At 45.2% G+C, this 21473-nt stretch overlaps 1 protein-coding gene across 1 annotated transcript in view; it reads right to left on the bottom strand.

Moving 5' to 3' along the window:
* Positions 1-268: 268 nt before the first annotated feature.
* LOC110290578 (sterol 26-hydroxylase, mitochondrial) overlaps positions 269-21473 on the bottom strand; it is a 26173-nt gene continuing 4968 nt past the window's right edge. The window contains exons 2-9 of the mRNA XM_021157133.2: positions 6066-6256; positions 2697-2896; positions 2410-2607; positions 2125-2297; positions 1314-1480; positions 1063-1144; positions 770-982; positions 269-618 (exon numbers count right to left, since the gene is read on the bottom strand). Of these exons, the coding sequence (XP_021012792.1) occupies positions 502-618; positions 770-982; positions 1063-1144; positions 1314-1480; positions 2125-2297; positions 2410-2607; positions 2697-2896; positions 6066-6256 (1341 nt within the window). The 3' untranslated portion in view covers positions 269-501. The remainder of the gene's footprint in view (positions 619-769; positions 983-1062; positions 1145-1313; positions 1481-2124; positions 2298-2409; positions 2608-2696; positions 2897-6065; positions 6257-21473) is intronic.

Genomic DNA, 21473 nt, shown 5'->3' with positions numbered 1-21473 from the left:
GGGTAGCTAGGGCTATAGGGACCCATTGTGGTGCCTAGTGGGTAACTTTTACCATCTACAGCTGTAATGGGACTGTCACAGTGCCCTTTTTGGGTGTCCATAATGGATCTGACATTGAGGTCTAGGGAGGCACGGGGCTCTCTCAGGCTTCAAGAAGTGGGTTCAGCAGGGTCACCCATTATGATTCTAAGGTGGGAAAAGATATTCCTCACAAAAAGAGGGTCAGATGCTGGATGACTGAGTAGAACAACAAAGATCCCCCCAAAACTTGAATTTTAAATTTTATTTTAAATCATATCCAAGGACCGTTATTATAAGGTGCTCTGCTGTCTTAAGTGGGTGCTTCTCAGTAAAGATTGTGCCAGACATATGGGGTCTATAGGAAGGGCACAGAGTTCCCCTGTTGAATCTGGCATCGTGACATGTGACAAGAGACTGGCCAAGAACTTCTGTGCCAGGGCTTCTGGACGAGCTCCATGGAGGCAGGAGCCCAGCTCGGTACTACTGTCTCTGCAGAAAATGCAGCCTCACCTTCTTGCTGGGAACCAGGACGATGCGGTACATAGTCTTTACTTCTCCCATCCCAGGGGCCAGGACCATCTTATACTTCTGTATCAGCTGTCAGGGAGAGAGGGCAGGGCCACTGGACTCTTGATCTCCAATTCCTATTCCCTTCGTAGGCATCTACCCCGTACCTTCCTGTCTCTCCTCTCCCCAAAGCCCTCCATCTTACCTGACCCACACAGCCCTCCGCACATCCCCTGCTCACCCTTGACAGCATCAGTTGCATCTCCAGTTCTGCAATCCTGCGACCCAGGCAGGACCGAACCCCATAGCCGAAAGGCACAGAGCCGAATGGGTGTAGGATCCCAGGGTTATCAGCCTCTTTCTTCCTCAACCAACGGTGAGGCTGGAAGCTGTTGGGCTCAGGAAAGACACTGGGATCCCGGGACACCACGTAGTGGCATAACACAAACTGTGTCTAGGGAGGGAGAATGGCAGTGTGACTGTCAGTCAAGGTTGCAGGCGTTCCTGGGCACACGGTACTCTTAGCTCACTCACATTCTTGGGGAAGAGAAAGCCATTAATTTCAGTTTCCTTTTCTGTGATGATCCGGGAGTTTGTGGGAACCACAGGGTACAGGCTGCAGGGAAAAGAAAGTCTACGCTCTGCTTCCAGGTTGGGCGAAGGGGAGTCTCGCTCATCCTTAACTTTCTGGTGCTAGACTTTCTTCCCATACCACTCTCGTCCCTAACCTCCAGCCTCTGGCAGTCCCCACTTTCCATTCCTATGCACATGGGATCATATCCTACCGCAGGGTCTCCTTAATCACAGCTTTTAGCAGAGGCATGTGGGCAAAGTCCTTGTGTTGGGGCACCTTCCCGGAGGGCACCACACCAGTCACTTCCTTGTGTAAGGCCTCCTGGATCTCTGGGCTCTTTGAAAGGTGGTACAGGGCCCATGTCAGTGTGTTGGATGTCTAGGAAATAAAATGGGAGATGAAAATGAAGTAAGGTGGAAATTTCACGGGAAGAGGCTAGCTGTGTGCTGGTCTGGTCTGTGAGAGGATGTGAATACAAGGTACAAGAAAGCCACTGGGATGACAGAACATAGAAACCAGGGTTCCCGGGGACCTCTATAGTAAACATGAACCCAGAGGTGGAGTAAGGGCCAATATGGAGAAAGACTGCATTTCAGCCATAGAGGGGGACAATAAAAAGGAGTGTGCCACAGAAATGCTGGAAGCACGTCCCCTGGGTACAATAGGAGTTTGCGAACGAGTTTTCAGTTCTCTACCTAAACTGCAGCAAGGGAATTGGAATCCTGTGGGAGGAATCTCTCCACTGTCAGAGAGACAGAGACACATAGACTGAGAGAGCCCCAGGGCTGATGGAACCCTCCTAACAAAAGGCTCAGTTCTGTTTGCCTCGGCTGGGCAAACAACCATGGTGATACAGAAGAAGCCAGGTCAGGATCAGGGGGTAAAGAGGAAGGGGAAGGTCTTGGGGGAACAGGACAAGATAAAATCAGGCAGCCCCCGGTCTCCTTGTCAGGCTTCCTTTTGTTTGTTGGTTGGTTTACATCCCAAATGCTGCTCCCCCTTTCAGTGCCTTGCTGATGTACCGTGTCCACCCCAGCCAAAAGCAGCTCAGGAAAGCTGCCCATGGTCTCCTGAGGACTGAGCAATTCATTGGTCAGCAGGAAGTGCAGGTAGCCAGATACCCGGACTCCATCTGGCCCAGTTTCCTGTAGCTGGGCTTTTAGCTCCTGGACTTTTTCATCAATCAGCTTCTTCCCTGCATGGAAAACAGAGGAGAGTGTGTTTAAACCGCCCTACGAGTAGGAACTGTGAAGGTCGTCAGGGGAGAGGCCAGCCTCCTTCCCTGGCCCCAGATGAAGACACCTCACCAAAGGAGAAAATGTTATCCCAGCCATTCAGGTATCGCTTCCAAAAGGGCAGCAGCGGACGTGTCCATTTGGGAAGGAAAGTGATATAGACTGAGTTTTGAAACATGATCGCAACAGATCTGATGAAGGCTGCAGTGTCCTCGGGAATGGAGGGTTTCAGGCAGCCAATCCTTTTCTCAAACAGGATATAGGTGATGGCTGGGAAGTGTAGAGGCTGTCAGAGCAGGCGGAGCCAGAGGACCGAGACCCCACCCCCACCCTCACCCTCGATCTCCCGGCAAGGCTACCTTCCAAGGAAAGGTGGTAGAGAAGATGAGCCATGTCTGGCACCTGTTCCCCTGATGCACTCTCTGCCCGCACCTGGTCCAGCCGAGTGATAAAGTCACTGATAACCTCGTTTAAGGCATCCGTGTAGAGTGCGGCCTCGTCAGGCTTCAGCAGCCTCTGTTTCAAAGCCTGACGCAGATGGTACCATTGCTCTCCTTGTCTGGGGAACACCAAGAACGTCACAAGTAAGCATGGGGTTCAATTAATTGGCACTTCCCATCCACCCACAAGGTCCCCAGAGAGGGAAAGGAATCTCAGACTCCTGAAGTACAGAATTAGGCAATCACCAAGTATCATTGATGACCTGAGAATGATAAAACTGCCAAGCATGGCTGCATACACCTGTGAATCCCAGCATTTGAAAGATGGAAGCAGTAGGATAAGGAGTTTGAGAGAACCCTTTATTACAAAGTGTTTTTGATTGCTGCCTAAACTTCACAAGACCTTTTCTGTGGTGAGTGGATTCAAAAAGGAATTAAGGCTAGGCAGTGGTGGTGCACACCTCTAATCCCAGCACTTAGGAGGCAGAGGCAGGCAGACCTCTGAGTTCGAGGCCAGCCTGGTCTACAGAGTGAGTTCCAGGACAGCCAGGGCTACACAGAGAAACCCTGTCTCAGAAAAAAAAAAAAAAATGTAGGGGACATGCTCCAAGGTCATGTTTAAGGACAGTCCTACACTCAGCAAACTCCCAAGCCTGGACTGTTCACTAAGCAAGCTAGATCAAATCCATCTTCTTAAAGCTAGCTGCAGAGCAACAAATGCAGATGCTATGTGCTATGCAAAAGCCCAGTGCTATGAGGCAGAGAGGAAATGCCCACAGCTAGATGTGTTTATACACTTCTGTGTAAAGTGAGAAGGAGCCTCAGTTAACAGCATTGATGGCTTAAAGAAGGACTGAGGGGACACTTAGCCATTCCTTACTGAAACTGTATTTTATAATGATGTCAATTAGTCAGGTGTAGTGGTACTTACTTGTTGTAATCCCAGCACTCGGGAGGCTGAGGCAGGAAAATCAAGGTCAGTCTTGGCTGAATACTGAGTTTAAAACTAGCTTGGACTACATGAGATCCTGTCTCCAAACAAACAAGCAAATAAACAAACAAGCAAAAAAAAAGCCCCCAATATTACTATCAAAAATTTTTAAACAATTAAATTTTAAAAAGAGCCAAAAAAGGAGGGCAGGGGGGCTGAAGAGATGGCTCAGAGGTTAAGTGCACTGGCTACTCCTTCAGAGAGTCAGTTCCCAGCACCCACATGGTGGCTCACAACCATTTGTAGCTCCAGTTTCTGGGGACCCCCCAGCCTCTATAAGCACTGCAGGAACATGAGGGACGTGAAGACAAAACGCCCATATACATAACAGCATTGTTGAATCTTAAGGAAAAAAATACTAAAGAAAAGAAACTTTAAAATTTGAAACAAGCTCCAACCCTTCCCCCAAGGAATTTTGTTTGTTCTGAGGAATGCTGTTACAAAGGTAAACTAACAGTTTTGGTGAAGAGAAATGACAATCGGAGTAGACCCATCGGGTTGTTAAATGCTTTTCCAAGGAGCCAGACATGCAGACCATTAATGACAGCCTAGTCAGAAACTATCCCCGGGGGTAGAGGGGTGGGAGGTTGCTGCTGTGTAAAATAAGATTCTAAAGACGGCTTAAAACAAGGCAGAAAAAAACAAGTAGTTTATCTTTGCAAAATGGCTTTTATTGATTGATTGATTGATTTGGTGTTTGTTCGTTTGTTTGTTTGAGAAAGGGTCTTAGGTAGCCCAGGCTGCCCTTGAATTCACAATCCTCCTGCCTCCACTTCCCGAGTACTGGGAATGGAGGCATGTGTTACCACACCTCATACAAAGTATCATTTAAATGCATACCAGTGACACACATAGAAAATTGACTTCAGAGTGAGAGATATAACTAACTGCCCCCACCCCACCCCCGAAGGGTCCCACATTGAGTTCAGCTGAGTTGTCAATGCAGATCCAGGTGGCCTCCCTCTCGCCCACAGGATCAGGAAGGTTAAAGAAGTCTTAAACAGCATTCTCTAGTTTCAGAATTGGGAACAAAGGTCCTAAGAATTATTATCTTTGTTATGAAACTATCCACCTGTGAAGGAAACAAGGAACAAAAAAGGAAACCTAAGCGACTGAATCTATGAATATCAGAGACAGCTACAGTGAATCTATGACCAGATCATTTTCTTTCCACAGGATCAAGGCTATACTATTTATCCCTGAGTTGAGAATGAGGGAAATCTACTTCATCATCAGCTACGTGTGTCAGTTCTGACACGGATGTAAAACCTCCCTTGGTTTTTACAGCAGTTTCTCCAGCTGCAAACTGAGGACAGTAATACTGTCTACTCAAGGACAAAATGAAATCACAGCTGTACAGAGACAAGCTAGGTGTCTGGCATTGTCAAAACACAGAGTTATAATCAATGTGGCAGCTGTTCTAAAGCATGATGGGAAAAGCCTCTTACTGCGTTTGGAGTTCTACTGTCACAGCTAAGAGATATCTGAACGTAGCCAGTTACAGCCTGTGGCACTGGGAATTGTTTATCACCAATAATTCCACCACCTACTTCCGCGAGCTCATAAGTAAATAACAATCCATCCTTCAAATGACATCGCAGAATACTCTAACCCTTTCTAGGCACAACTCACATCTGTATCTATCTATGTGTATGTGGAGGGCACCCAGGAACCTTGCAGCCAGTGACTGTGTGCAATATAGTACACAAAGACGTATTTGATGAAATCAAATGGAGCCCTCCCAACTGAGTGATAATGACACTTTCTCAACAACTTGACATATTTCTAACCACAGTGGAGCAAAACAGGTCAGAAGCCAGGCCTCGTGATCCAGGCCTGTAATCTCAAGGGACTCAGGACAATTTAATGATAGAGACCCTGCTCCAAAACTTAAAAAAAAAATCGTAAGGGGGGCTGGGTTTGTAGTTCAGTGGTTGAGTGGTTGAGTGCCTAGCAGGTGTAGGGGCCTCAGGTTTTATCCCTGGTACCACAAACCAATCTGAAAAGGCCTTGTAGTTATTTTAGTCCCGACACCCTATATTACAGATCTGAAACACATGCAAATAAAAAAAAAGTGAGAAAAAGGAAATCAATTACTTGTCCAAAATGACACAATGTATTGGTAGAAGAAGAGGCGGTGGCTGTTCCTGGGTTTCAGCCAGCCTCGATGTTTTCTAGACAAGTAGTAGGCCTAAGGAGGTTCTGCTCTGAATTGCATTTGAGTGGCTGCCTGCACCTCCTCTCTTTTCACCCAGTCCTTTGTGACCGTGCTCCCATCCCTTTAAGCCCCAGCTCACGTGATGAAGATCCCATAGGTGAGGCCCTTGCGGTCTCGGTGCTCCTTCCACTGCTCCATGTAGTCTCTTATTGGGTACTTGCCCTCCTGTCTCATCACTTGCTCCAAGAGTGGGGCACTAGCCAGATTCACATTGGTGTAATTCCCAATGGAAGTTGTCCACATTGGACCATACTTGGTCTTGTTCAGCACCTGTGGGTGTTAACCAAAGTGAAATAACTGGGGTCCAGTTGAGATGACATTTCTGGAAGGAAAGATGGGGTGGGAGAGGGTCTGACAGCCACACCAGAACTGGTGGGCAGTATAAAAGGTACAGTGGTGGCCAGCGGTTCTGTAGACAGAGACAAAACAAGTGGCCTTACAACAAGCGAGACTACTGGGACCAATATTACGAGTAAGGGGTGGGAGGACCTGAGGCCTGGGGAGGAGTATGGATATATGGGAAGCTGGGGTTGTGAGCTGGTACAGATTGGATGCAGATATTAGTTTTAAGGGGTCTGAGCCCTTTAGCAAAAATGTATAATGACATATTATGTATGAAAAGGCCATAATAAAACCCGTCACTTTGCATACCAACTTAGACAATAATAAAAAAATAAAATAAATGGGGTCAGTGAGATAGCAAAGTGGGTGAGGTGCTTGCTGTCAAGCCATGACCTGAACCCACATGGTAAGAGAAAACCAATTCCTGTGAGATGTCCTCTGACCTACACACACACACACGAATAAATAAATAAATAAATGTAATAAAAACATTTTAAATCTTAGACAGATGGAAAAATGTTAAAGATAAAGAGATAAGCCTACTGCATCTTTCAGCCTCATTGAGTTAAAGACAAATGTCTTATAATTACAAAGAGAAAAGGGGAAAAAAACACAATTAGGAATTCTAGGGGGGGGGGAAGAAATTCTAAGAAAAGAATAAGTTGAGACTGGAAATGCAAGGTCAAATACAAAGTAGCCTGTGTTTTGTTTGCTTGTTTGTTTGTTTGTTTGTTTGTTTTTTAAAAACAACAACAAAGTGATGTGTGTGTATTATGTACCTTCTAAGTCTTTTCAAAGGCAGAGAAAGTACCTAGAAAGAAATCACAGCACCCTGCTTGGACCCTGTACAGACACATCTGAGACTGGAAGTGGGGGTTGAGGGGAGAAGACGGGGTTTCTCTGTGTAATAGAGCCCTATCTGTCCCAAAACTCACTCTATAGATTAGGCTGGCTTTGAACTCACAGAGATCCAAAGTGCTGTGATTAAGGCATGTGCCAGCCACCACACCTGGCTATATCGTAGACTATCTAAAGCACTTTCTAGATGACAGTCTTATTCTAGCATCTGGTGAGAAATTAGCATTGCTAAGAGCTAAAGCCATTCTGTGATACAGAGCCTGCTAACCTTGAGCAAGACCCTGGCTGCTACAATGTATTGATAGTTGCTGAAGATGAGAGAAAAGTTACACCCACATCGTGAAAGAAAATAAAATCCCATGGTTTTCCAGTCCCTTCCTCGTTCCCAGTTGTTGCTGAAGAAACTCAGCAACAATTGGGAAAGAAAGTCAGCTCTGGTACAGAAATTTGACTGGAGGGTGTCTGTGAAACAAACAGGAGAGTTACAGAGAAGAGACTCATCTCCAAGGTTACAGAAGGGAATTCCTGATCTATATAGAGCCCAGAAAATGTCAATCTTACTGGTCCAAACTTAAAATGGGTTCTTAGAATCACTACAACATAATTGACCCCAATCCATTGCCCAGAATCCATCCTGAGCTAACAGTGGTCAAGGCTGGCCATTCCAGATCCATTTGTTTCACACTTCCACCTCCCAGGGACATGGCCAGGGTGAGGTGGTAGGACCCTGAAGAGTTGATTCAACCACAGTAAATACTTCTGCTTCCCCCAGAGAAGTCAAACTGCACAGGCCTGACTCAAATGGCTCAATCCCATTTGGAGAATAACCATTGATATTTATATACTGATCAATATATTTATATTGATATATATTTATTCATCGTGTCATTTACTGAGCAAAATACCAAGCACATTAACAATTACAATGGGCTATTTTTAAACAATTTTAGATATGTGATTACTGTATAATTGTGTAAAAATTATAGTATAGTTATAAGTTTTTCAGTATAATGTATTTATTCACTACAAGTTTATAAACAAAGTAAAGGATATCCACAGAACAGAATACAATAGCAACTAAAAAAGCATGAAGTGGCCCTTCCTGTAATAACACAGAAAGATACACAAAGTAGAAAGTCAACCAAAAAGCATAACACCTCCTGCCTAAGAAAGCAGGGTAGAGCCGGGCGTGGTGGCGCACGCCTTTAATCCCAGCACTCGGGAGGCAGAGGCAGGCGGATTTCTGAGTTCGAGGCCAGCCTGGTCTACAAAGTGAGTTCCAGGACAGCCAGGACTATACAGAGAAACCCTGTCTCGAAAAAAACAAAAAAAAAAACAAAAAAAAACAAAAAGAAAGCAGGGTAGAGCTGGTAAAATGGCTTAGGGTGAGAAAGCCCGGCAAATGGACCCGAGTTTGGATCCCTGCAAACTACATACGCACCAGGTAGACATGGCACCCATCTGTAGTTCTGGCCTTGGAAGGTGGACAAAGAGGATCCCTGGAGCAAGCTGCCTATTGAAAGGAACTATCTTGGTGAGCTCTGTTGAACCCCTGCGCTCATGCAAGCGCTCCTACAATTTTAAGTGAGCCCTAGTTGTATCCATTTGCCTGTGAATGAGTTTTTGTTTTGTTTGTTTTGGTTTGGTTTTGTTGTTGTTGTTGTTGTTGTTGTTGTTGTTTTTCTTCTCTTAAAGTTTCCAATTTAAAAAGGGGGGGGGGCTTAAAGGTCTGGAGATGGAGATGTAACTAAACAAATGGGGGAGCTCTTGCCTAGTATACTTAAGACCTGTAATCCTAGCACTTGGGAAGTAGAGTCAGGAAGATTACAGGTTCAAGACCAGCCTGGGCCACATAACAAAAAAAAAAACTATTCATGTTACATTTTTATTAGAGTGTGAATGGTGGTGACCTTCTATGCTGATAAGTACCACTTTGTAGATAAATTTACTTCCTTCTTTATACTGACTTATTTTTCAATTTTTATACCACAATCTTGAAGTTGGGCGGGGGGGCAATCATTTTTAAAGGACTTGGTAAGGGGGCTGAAGATGACTCAGTAGAAAGTCATCTCCTCTGAGGACCCAGATTTGAGTCTTAGCACCTACGTGGTGGCTCACAGTTGTCTACTTACAGGGAAGCTGACCCCATCTTCCGGCCTCCACAGGCACCAGGTACACACATGGTGCACAGCATGCATGCGTGTAGGCAAGACATGAACATTTAACATGAAAATAATGAACATTTTGAAGGGAAAAAAAAAGACCAGATATAAAGCCACTGAGTTGGGCACAAGTACCTTCCCTTCAACCCAGAGCTTCCAAGGTTCCCTGGTTGTCAGTGCAGAAGTATCTGGAAGATTTCTCTCTTTTCCCTTTAGACTTCTCTCGGTCAGTTTAGTTGGTGGCACTTAACAAGGGCCTCCTTATGTAAGGACTTATTTTAGAAAGACGTTGGGACACTTGCTGAGAGATGTGTGCTGCCCTGTGTGCTGAACATTAGGAGGTAACCTGAGCCAGCCAGCCAGTCAGCCAGCCAGCTCCAGAACTCGTACAGGGTGGGTGCGGCCTGTGTTGCCTGAGAACCACTTTGCTGAGCTAACATGTCATTGAGATGGATGAGAGGGCTGGTCCTTGCCTGGTAGGACTCCGAAGATGTAGGGAGCAGAATTCTACAACATTCACCTGTGGAGCTCCCAGCCCATCCTGGGCCCAAGCAGACACCAGCAAGCATAGCAGAAAAGACAAGTCCACACCCCAGTGTATAGACAGACAGATGAGAAGTAAGCTACATGTGCCCCCAATTTACTTCCTCATTATTTTGTAGATGTCTTTGTGTTGTTGTTATTTTGATTTAAACTGTCTCTTGAGAGGTTCATCCAGCAACAGATGGAAACAGATGGAGAGACCCACAGCCAAGCATAAGCAGAGTTGGGGAGTCTTGTGGAAGAGTCCAGGATAGGATTAAGGGAGTGGGAGGGATCAAGGACACCACAAGAAGACCCACAGAGTCAACTAACCTGGGCCCATGGGGGCTCACAGAGCCTGAACCACAGCCAAAGAGTGTGCATGGGCTGACCTAGGCCTCCTACACATCTGTACCAGATGTGCTGAGTGGTCTTTTTTTTTTTTTTTTTTTTTTTTTTTTTTGGTTTTTCGAGGCAAGGTTTCTCTGTATAGCCCTGGCTGTCCTGGAACTCACTTTGTAGACCAGGCTGACCTCGAACTCAGAAATCCGCCTACCTCTGCCTCCCAAGTGCTGGGATTAAAGGCATGCGCCACCACCACCTGGCGGTCTTTTTTTATTTTTATTATTTTATTTTTAAGATTTATTTACTTAGTATATGTAAGTACCCTGTAGCTGTCTTCAGACACACCAGAAAAGGTCATCAGATCTCATTACAGATGGTTGTGAGCCACCATGTGGTTGCTGGGATTTGAACTCAGGACCTCCGGAGAAGCAGTCAGTGCTCTTAACTGCTGAGCCATCTCTCCAGCCCTGCTTGGTCTTCATGTGGCTCCATAACAATTGGAGCTGAGGCTGTCTCTGACTCTGTTGCCTGCCATCAGATCCCCTTCCCCTACCTGGACTGCCTGGTGGGAAAGGATGTGTTTAGTCCTGCTGGGACTAGACACTATGACCCAGGGTAGGCTGGTACCCAAGGGGGCTTCCCCTTCCCCTCAGAGGAGGTAGTGGGGGAAGGGAATTATAAGGGTGGGACTGGACGGAAAGGAAGGAGGGGAACTGTGATCAGTTGTAAAGTTAATAAAAAAATAAATGAATTATTGGAAAAAAATTCACACCAGCAAAATTATTATGTCTGTTGTCTGACTTCTGCATGTGCACCATGCTCCCTATACACACACACACACACACACACACACATCAAATCAACGTTACAATAACATATCATGACATGCTCATTAGGATTGCTTGTAAACTTCAAGCAAACTAAACCTAAACAGGAAATAAGCATTGACAAAGGAGAAACTGGAACGCTCATAGACTGCTAGTATAGTGTGCAAATAAGGACTCGCTATGGAAAAGTTTGACACAGAAGGACATGTGATCCAGCAATTCCAGTCCTATGTACACAAGAAAGGGAAAAACGTGTCTACACAGAGTTGTCCACAATGTCTGCAGAGACAGAACAGCAAATGGTGCGCCAGCCCAGACAACCACCACTAAATGAAAAGATAACCCAGCTGCATGCGAACAATGGGGTGTTGTTCAGTCCTGATGCAAGCCATACCTTGGGCAAATCTTTAAAACATATGATAAAAGGACAGTCAGAACAAACGGTCATGTGTGGTATGACTCACCCTCTCCCCACCCCTTTAGAACTGCTTCACCCACACATTGAGTCGATGTAAATATGATGGTCAGTGATACCTGTAATCCCAGCATTTCAGAGGCTAAGGCAGGAGGATTGCAAATCTGAGACCAGCTCAGAGCCTGTCCCAAGAAAATAAGTCTTTTCATGAACTTGCACATTTATATTGCTGTATTACTCTGTCTCAACGTTAAAAACAAAAAATCTTATGTATGTATGTTGATGTGTTACTTTCATATACATATTAAATGGTGTGTCTATATGCATAATAAACTCTTTAATGAATTATTTTCAGATTAGTTTATAGAGGAAAGATCATATAAACTAAAACTGTTGAATTAAACCAAATGCCTTGTGCTCACATGAGGAATAAATTTTCAGTAAAGGAGTTGGCGTAAATTGCTTGGTGCACTAAAAATGAAAGTGTCTTCTTCACATGTTTCCGTGCCTGGGTGTCCCAGCCGGAAGGTTATGTTTATCTCTGCTAGGACTTACGTGTCGGAGCTTGACCCAAAGTCATTAAACTATAGCTCCAGCCTGGAACAAGATGATCTCTTCTGTAACTCTGTGATAAACAAGACTGATACTCTTGGCTTAATGAGAACACACCTCCCAAGCTGTCAGCATGCAGTGCATGGGAGACTCACAACTTTCTCCTGTTGGTTATTTTAGATCACAGAAGTCTATGTGTGGCCTAAGAATACATATGCAAACGAAAGCTTAACACTGTTCATTGCATCATGTGTGGCAAGTTAGCTTTAGGGCTAGTCGTCAGCAAGGAAACCTCTCACGTCCTCACTTGTCATAAAGAGTCTTGATGTAACAGCTTCCTTCAATTACCTAAACACTTATAAGTCAGCTGCTCACACGCATTAAGGCCTTAAGTCTACATTACAGTTGGCAACAGGTAGCAAACATCAGAATAATTTCTAAGTTAAAAAGCTGAAAAAGGTGATAGAAATTCAGGTATTTTTGGCTTGAATTTAAGAAAAGACCATGTGTTTGGATCCATGTTTTTCCAAGATTTGGCAACATACGGAACACTTGGGTGCTGGTATCTTCCTGGGAAAAGTAAAAAAACTCTACCATTCTAATCACCATATATAATTTCTATTCGAAAAACTGAGGAAAAGAGTAATTCTGTCTAAATTTTGGGATGACAAGGGGTACGAGTGAGCCCAGAGATTCACGCATGTAGGCTGCATGAGTGCACACTCCCTGGGTTGGCTGGCTATATTCACAGCTCAGATACCTTTTACTTGTTTCTACTTAAGACACTCTTCAGGCTGAACATGGTGGCACACACCTTTATTCTCAGCACTTGAGGCAGAGGCTAGTGAATTTCTGGGAGTTTGAAGCCAGCCTTGGCTACATAGCAAGTTTCAAGTTAGCCCAGGGCTACACAGTGAGACCCTGTCTGAGAAAGAGAGGGGCAGAAGGGGGAGGGGAGAGGGAAGAGGGGAGAGGGGAGAGGAGAGAGGCCATTTTTTAGCCAAGGGGGGAGGGGAGTGACAGGGAGGGTGAGGATGAAAAGAATTGAGATGGGGAGAGAAGGGAAAGGATGAGAAGATTGTTGGTTTTTTTCAAATTCTATACAGAAAAAGAAGAAAAGAAAACCTGCTTGCTTGTTCTGGGAGGCTGCCACACAGCCTAGGCCACATAGGGCCTGGTAGGCTAGGTACAGCCTCCACTCTTGCTGCTGCTGCTGCTGCTGCTGCTGCTGCTGCTGCTGCTGCTGCTGTTGCTGCTGCTGCTGCTCCCTCTCCTCTTCCTTCTCCTCTTCTTTCTCATCCTCTTCCTCTTCTTCCTCCTCCTACTTCTCATTAGATAGCCCTGGCTGGCTTGGAATATGCTATGTAGAATCTACCTCCTAAATTCTGGGGCAGGTGTGTGCCACCTCGCCTGGTTTGTGCAGTGGTGGGGACTAGGGCCAGTAGTGCTTCATGAGTATCAGGCAAGCACTCTACCGATCGAGCCACATTCCAGTCTCCAGAAGTTTAAAAAATTACTTTAATTAATTAATTAATTAATTAATTTAATTATCTGCAGGTACCAGGTATACATATGGTGCACAAATATACATGTAAGCAAAGCACTCATACACATAAAATAAAAGTAAATAAATCTTTGAAAAAAGAATTTTGGATCCAGGCAGTGGTGGCGCACGCCTTTAATCCCAGCCCTTGGGAGGCAGAGGCAGGTGGATTTCTGAGTTCGAGGCCAGCCTGGTCTACAAAGTGAGTTCCAGGATAGCCAGGGCTATACATAGAAACCCTGTCTCAAAAAAAAACAAAAAACAAAAAACAAAAAAAAAAAAAGAATTTTTGGGCTGGAGAGATGGCTCAGAGGTTAAGAGCACTGTCTTCTGCTCTTCCAGAGGTCATGAGTTCAATTCCAGCAACCACGTGGTGACTCACAACCATCTGTAATGAGGACTAATGCCCTCTCCGGCTTGCAGGCATAAATGCAGGCAGAACACTGTGTACTTAATAAATAAATAAATTTTTTAAAAAAAAGAATTTTATGCAATGTACTTTGACCATATTCATCCCCCGCTTCTCCCTCACACCTCTGTCCCAGATCAACCCCTTTTCCTTCACTACCCAACTTTATGTGGTTTTTTGTTTGCTTTTTGTTTTTGTTTGTTTGTTTGTTTGTTTGTTTGTTTTTCAAGACAGGGTTTCTCTGTATAGCCCTGGCTGTCCTGGAACTCACTTTGTAAACCAGGCTGCAGAGGCAGGCGGATTGTTTGTTTGTTTTAATAATCAATTGGAAGGGCTGGAGAGAGAATTCAGCAGTTAAGAGCACTGGCAGCTTTTCCAGAAAAGTCATGTTTGATTCCCAGAACCCACGAGGTGGCTCACCACGTCTGTAAGTGCCAATCTGCCACCCTCTTCTGGCCCCTGAGGGTACTGCATGCATCTGGTGTACATTCATGCACACAGGCAAAATACCTATATACATAAAATAATAAATAAAAAAATAGCCCATCAAGTCCAATTATCGTTGCCCATATACCTTTGCTGTGAGGCTGTCCACTGGTGTGTAGTATAGACCCACCAGAGACCACATCGTTAAAGAAAGCTGACTCTCCTAGGAGCTATCAACAGTCAGTAACGCCTGTGATAAACTCCTTAACGCCCTATGCTAGAAAATTGAGTCGATTGCAGTGTTTTCTTTGTCTGTCAGTTCGTAGACAAGGTCTTACTAAGTAGACCAGGCTAGTCAGGCTTGGTGGCGCACCCCTTTGATCCCAGTACTTGGGAGGCAGGGTCAGGCAGATCTCTGAATTTGAGGACAGCTTGGTCTACAGAGCAAGTTCTAAGACAGCCAGGGTTACAACAGAGAACCCCTATCTCAAAACAACAACAAAAGCTGGGGGAAAGGAAAACCACGTGTTGATTAGAAAACTAGTACAGGCACTGTTCTAAGAAAAGAATATCCAGCAACCACAGATGCCACCAGTGTCAGGGACTCTCTCCACTCCTCAGGTGGGAGTTAACTGTCAAAAAGACATACACGTGACAGTTGTGGGCTCTTTAGTTGTGGACCTGAAACTTGCTTGACATCATTGCCCAGAATGCTCCATTTGAGGGATAGTTACCCACCAAACGTTGTTGCTCACATCTGTAATCCCAGCACTTGGGAGGCTAAGGCAGGAAGACTAGGAGTTGGAGGCTAGCTTGGGCTCTATAGCAAACAAGAGAGAGAAGGCAGGCAGAAGTACACTGTGATGCACTTGGGAGTCTGGTGTCTAGCCACAGTGGTGCACTTGGGAGACAGAGGTAGGCTGATCTCTGTGAGTTCAAAGCCAGCCTGGTTTACAGAGTGGGTTCCAGGACAGCCAGGGCTACACAGAGAAACCCTGTCTCAAAACACCCTCCCCGGAAAAGGGGCGGGGGGAGGTCCAGTGTTTAGTGGGCAAGTCTATGGCAACAGTCCTAGGGAAAACATACAACAATGTACCTTATCCAATCTTTGCTGATTCCTAGCATCATGAGCTGGTGTCTAGCCACAGGATGATGTGATGAGAAGTCCCAGACCCTTCTAGGATGAACATTATGTTCTAACATTATCACAGCTATGCAAGTCCCATGCTACTTATTTATGGAAGAAATCTTCTGGGAGTTAACACAAGAGGAATGAATAACTTGATCAGAACATAGTCTACTGGATACACAACTGCTCAGGGTACAGGAACAGTCGGTTCATCCTGGGCCACAGAGTCCAAGCTATAGTGCACAAGCCCAAGGAGTCCCAGGGACAGTCTCAGGGAACAACTAGCTCCTTTTCATGCCACGCCTACACGCTGGGAACCGAAACTCTGAGAATTTGTAAAGAGCAGAGATGAGGAAGTGAATGGCTAGCTCTAACTTGCTGGTCCTTGGCAACCATGGCAACCATGGCAGGCAATGATGATGAGGTCCACACTAAGATGGCCCTCGTGTGGTTCATATGGCAGGGGGGCAGGAGGTGTTTGAAGATGGTGGAAGGTAGACAGGGAAGAGGCCATTGAGCCGCTTTGAGACACACGTGGGACACGTGCAGACAAGTAAAGAGATAAAGAAAGAGGAGATGTAACTACCATGGAGACGGAAGGTTGAACTGTGGTAAGAGAGCAACAACTCTGTTGCAGAGAGTGCTGGGAGCGAGCCAGACCTGGGGAGGTCGGGAGCCAGGGAAGAGACCATGATCCCTCTTTCAGTTCCTGTCCATACTGTATCCACTCTGGGCCACTACCCCCAATTTCCAGCTTGACAAGTGGCCAGTGAAGAATCTGAATTCTGGAGCTCATAGAAACTTCTCAACAGCAAGACTTGGGAAAGGCTCAGCCTCCATGAAAGACAGTAGCACAAGATCGATTTTCTGGTTTGGTCTCTTTGATCTCACCCTGCTTGTTGACCTCTTTGATATTTTTGTCTCAGCTTGTTTGTTGTTGGAGACATGTAGCCCTGGCTGTCCTGGATCAGGCTGGCATCAAGCATAGAGATCTGCCTGCCTGTAATTCCTGAGTGCTGGGGTTAAAGGTGGGCATTGCTTGTCTCTTGGCCCTTGTTACAAGTGACACAGCTTTCCTGGAAGTTGGAAGCCACGTAAGGGCAAAATGCTGGGCCCAACCTGTTCTCTAAGCAGGCCTAACCAACCTTTGCAAGGCCATGGCTGTATATAATGTAGTCAGATGTTACTTAAGGCAAACAGTAGATATGGTACAAGCCCTTATTAGTAAAAGGAATTACATTATCTGAGGAGAGTGACCTGTTTCTGAACTTTTTTAACCATTCTGATTTAAACGTCCTGGGAAAATTATTAAAGAATGACACCCCCGCCCAACCTGTCAGCTATGTAAATATCTATGCCAACAAGACCTTGAACCTCAGACTCTGAATTTTTAGGAACTCTGTGAACCTCCTGGAACAGGACAGAATCAGAAGCCTGGCTGGAGCTACCATGCAGAAACTTTTTGATTGGTGTTATTTCATTGGATTCGGAGGTGGCCTGAGACTTTCTGCCCTATCCATCTTAGAAAGATGTTTTTAACAAAAATCTCAAACATTCAATAAACCAATAAAGATGAGGGAGCCAGATGTTGAGCTGAAAGCCTGCTAGGTCAGTGAGGTAGAAAAGGCATTCAGTTGACCTCCTCCTCAGCCCATGTCCCAAAAGCCAGCTATCCTCCACATCACCTCAAAAACCCCTCAAATGGAAAGTCCCTCCCTTCTATTTCCTGTATGTCTCTCTATCCCTCCTCCCAATTTCCTGTCACTTGCTAGGGGGTGGAAGTGGGGAGAAAGTTGCAGAGTTTACTTCCTGTCAACTGCTTTCTTGCTCCAACTCTTGACCTACGGTTGAGTTTATTTAATCCTGTTTTCAATAAACAAAAAACCTCTTGGATTAAAGTGTGCTAGGGCTGAGCTAACCCACAAGTAGAAATAGTTTTTTTCCAGTAAAAAACACAATCTTGGGGTTCACAGTGTTATCAAATATTCTGCAACAAGCAGGTGTGGTGACACACACCTTTAATCCTAGCACCCATGAGGCTGAGGCAGGTGGATCTCTGAGTTCGAAGCCAGCCTGGACTACAGAATAAGTTCCAAGATAGCCAGGGCAACACAGAGAAACCCTGTCTCAAACAAAACAAAACAAAATAAAAAGAAGGGGGAAGAGGAGGAAAGAAAGATAGCAGGTAAAGAATAAAAGGCCCTGGAAAGGGCTTTTTAGACTGGAGCTTAGCCTGTACCACACACTGAACTCAGAGTTGCTCCGTGTTTGGGTGTTGGGAGGTCAGGATCTTGGGCTTATTCTTGTTTATACTAAGTAACAAACTATCTAAACCTAAAAATATCTCTTTGTGGGTTTAATTATTTATTTTTTTACTGTTGTATTTATTTGTTTACCTATTATTTTACTGTTTTGTTCTTTTTTATACTAAGTAACTAAATAAACATAAAAGTATCTCTTTGTGTTTTTACTGACTGAATCTGTCAGGCCTTGGCTGACTTATATGTATGAATTTCACACACCTGTCCTTGTCAGTTAAAGGGGATTTTTTTTTTGAGTAATTAATTCCAGAGATTCACAGAAGCTAGCTTATATATTCAGAGTGGAAAGCTGAAGGCAGGTCTTGGAGGTTGTTAAATTATGATGCCTGGAAGGCATAAATCTGATTCCCAGTGAAGAAACAATGTGTGCCTACTAAATAGAATCTTGTTTCTCTCAGGGTGATAACTACATGAGTCAATAAGTCTACTAAAAAAAAAAAAATTAGCCGGGCGTGGTGGCACATGCCTTTAATCCCAGCACTCAGGAGGCAGAGGCAGGCGGATTTCTGAGTTCGAGGCCAGCCTGCTCTACAAAGTGAGTTCCAGGACAGCCAGGGCTATACAGAGAAACCCTGTCTCAAAAAGACAAAAAAAAAAAAAACAAAACAGTGTTAAGTGACTGAGCGGCATAGTAAGTATGTGATTATCCCAATGAAGTTGTTCCTGGGCTAAGGGTGCAGCTCAGTGGTAGAATGTGGACTTAGCATGTGTGGGGCTCAGGGGCCTGCTGCCTATACAGAGGAGGGGGGGTGGAAGGGAAGGACAGAGAGAAGAAAAAGTCTTTCAACTCCCCCCACCCCCACCCCCCAAAAAAGCACAGCTGCAGTTTGACCTCTTCTAGTTAGGGCCCTGTTTGGTTTGGTGACGGACACAGCAAAGCATAAAACACTCAAACCAGCCAATAGCCCTGACAACTAAGGTAAACTCACGAATGCCAAGTAAGATCTTGCCATGCCAACAAGCCCGGCTTTGAGAGCTGACAAACAAAAACAGAGTGACCTAAGGCACAGGTCGCTCCTTCGCCTAATCTGGTTGGCAAGTGTCAGAAAAATGGCTCATTCTGGATCCCAGGCAGGGGAGTGCAGATGAGACAGCCTGCCTCAAGTGCTGTCAGAGTGCTACCAGAAGGTAACCGCCAGCCCCTCACACCAGCAGAATCCACATCTCCAAGTAACCAGAGGCGCTAAATAATTCACAGCATTGTTTCGTTTTCCACACAGGATATTTGTAGCCTGGTTGGCCTGGCCTCAGACTGACTCTCTATGTAACCAAGGCAGGCTTTGAACTCAAAATCCTCCCGCTTGCTGATGGCTGAAGAACTGAGATTACCAACACATACCTCTACTCCTGCCTCCAGCCCTCTCTCTTGTGAGACTGGACCTCATGTATCTCAGGCTGCTGCTGGACTCCTGAGCTCACGCTGTCCCTGCCACAGCCTCTGACCGTTAGAATTACAGCGGTGCTTGGTTTGCATATGATTTAGTTCCCTTTCCCACAGGAACGTCTTCATGGATCACAGTGCCGCTGGCTGGGTTTGGCATGGCAGGAACTCAACCAAGCCCAGGTTCACAAGCTTAGTAGTTAAGAGCACTGGCTGCTCTTCCAGAGGGCCTGGGTTCAATTCCCAGTTCCCCAGCATCCAAGGGATCAGGTGCCAACTTCTGGCTCCTTTAGACAATGGAGGCACAATGATATACTGATATACAGTCAGGAAAACACTCATACACATAAAATAAAATAAAAACTCAAAAAGTTTTAATTTAATAGAAACTTACATAGAAATCGGGCACTGGAGATCTAGTTCAGTGGTTGGGAGCACTTACTACACGTTAGGAAGACTGGAGTTCAGGTTTCAGCACCCACACACCCATAAAATAATTAAATAAATATTTTTAAAAAAATTATATGTAAATCTAACACATTTTCACATTGTATTTTCCTCCCAGGATGCTTGGTATTATTTTTAATAGAAAGAAAAATGCAGGCCTAGGGGCTATAGCTCAGAACTACAAAAGACAAAGATGCTTCCAATTTTATTTTGCATGTATGTGGTATATATGCACATCCATGTGTGTGTGTGTGTGTGTGTGTGTGTGTGTGTGTGTTCATTCACAGCAGCCAGAGGACGACATAGGATGCCTAGCTCTCTCACCCTCTACCTTATTTCCCCGAGACAGGGCTCCTCACTGAACCTTGGCTTTCCCATTTCAGCTATGCTGGCTGGCCACAGAGAGCCTCAGACTCACCTCTCTCTGCCCCAAGCCGGCTCTGGAGTAACAGATTAAAGCACCCGCACTCAGCTTCTTTCTTTTTCTCCTCTCTTTTACACAAGTGTCTGGGATTAGAACTCAGATCCCATGCTTGTTCAGGAAGCATTCTTACCCACTAAACTGTCTTCCCAGCCCTGGGGTGTTTTTACTTATTTCTCTTTTGCAGTGTTGTGGCTAGAACCCAGGGCTTAGAGCATGCTGACATCTTCAGCTTCTCAGGTGGGTGCTACATAGGTAAAAGGTCAAAGGAGGTGAGCAGGGTCACCTTGTTCTAAAGCAGCAAAGAATTTAGCTGAATTGCATTCATGCCCAAGGTTTATAGAAGGCTGAATTTAAGGGTGATAACTTAGAACATTCGAAAGAAACCTCGAAACAATATACAAACCACATGCAGTAAGATTTGGGATCAATGTGATGACCTAAAGGCAGGATTTATCATTAAGAGAACAGAGCTGTTGAGTATAATGATATACATAATCCTACCATACAAGAGGCAGACGCGGTAGCAGAAAGCCTGGTATACCTAATGAGACCGTCTCAATTCCACACATACATAAAAGAAGAGGAGTGTAAAGGGCCTGGGATGTCTCTCAGTAGTGCGGTGTTTGCCCGGCCTGCAGAAGGGCCAGGTTTCATTCCCCTGCACTTCTTAAAGGGTGTGTACTTGCAGGGACAATGAAAATGTGGAAATGGAAGTTAAATGTAAAGAGCAAACAGAAATATGACAAGGGGCAGCTGCAGCTGAAGTGGCGCTTACTGAGACTAGCACTCAAGAACAGAGGCGCTATGCCAGGTGGTGGTGGCACACGCCTTTAGTCCCAGTACTTGAGAGATAGAGGCAGAGGCAGATGGATCTCTGTAAATTCAAGGCCAGCTTGGTCTACAGATCTAGTTCTAGGACATCCAAGGCTACACAAAGAAAACTTGTGAACACCATGGGGGAAGAATTGAAGTAGGCAAGTGAACTCCCTAGAGATAGGCCACTATCTTGCTTAGCTACAATGGGTGCGCTCTGAAGAGGTACAGCCCCAGAGACTTTGTCCCAGGACTGCTTCTTGCTACTCATGTGCTTTCTCATGTTTGTCATTGCCACACTCCTCATTGATTTGACTTGGTGTGAGTGGACACCAGAGGTCCTCACTGTTTTTGTTTGTTTGTTTGTTCGTTCTGTGGGGGTTTTTTTTGGGGGGGGTGTTGTTTGTTTTGTTTTGTTTTGTTTTGTTTTTAGTATAGAAGAGAGTTTATTCAGGGCATGAGGAGGGGAGTTAAGAGGATAGTAGAGAGGGCTGGTGAGATGGCTCAGTGGGTAAGAACACCCGGCTGCTCTTCCGAAGGTCCAGAGTTCAACTCCCAGCAACCACATGGT

Source organism: Mus caroli, chromosome 1 (assembly GCF_900094665.2).
Source record: "Mus caroli chromosome 1, CAROLI_EIJ_v1.1, whole genome shotgun sequence".
NCBI classification, from domain to species: domain Eukaryota; kingdom Metazoa; phylum Chordata; class Mammalia; order Rodentia; family Muridae; genus Mus; species Mus caroli.
The sequence above is the reverse complement of the archived record's forward strand: the minus strand, read 5'-3'. Positions and strand labels throughout refer to the sequence as shown.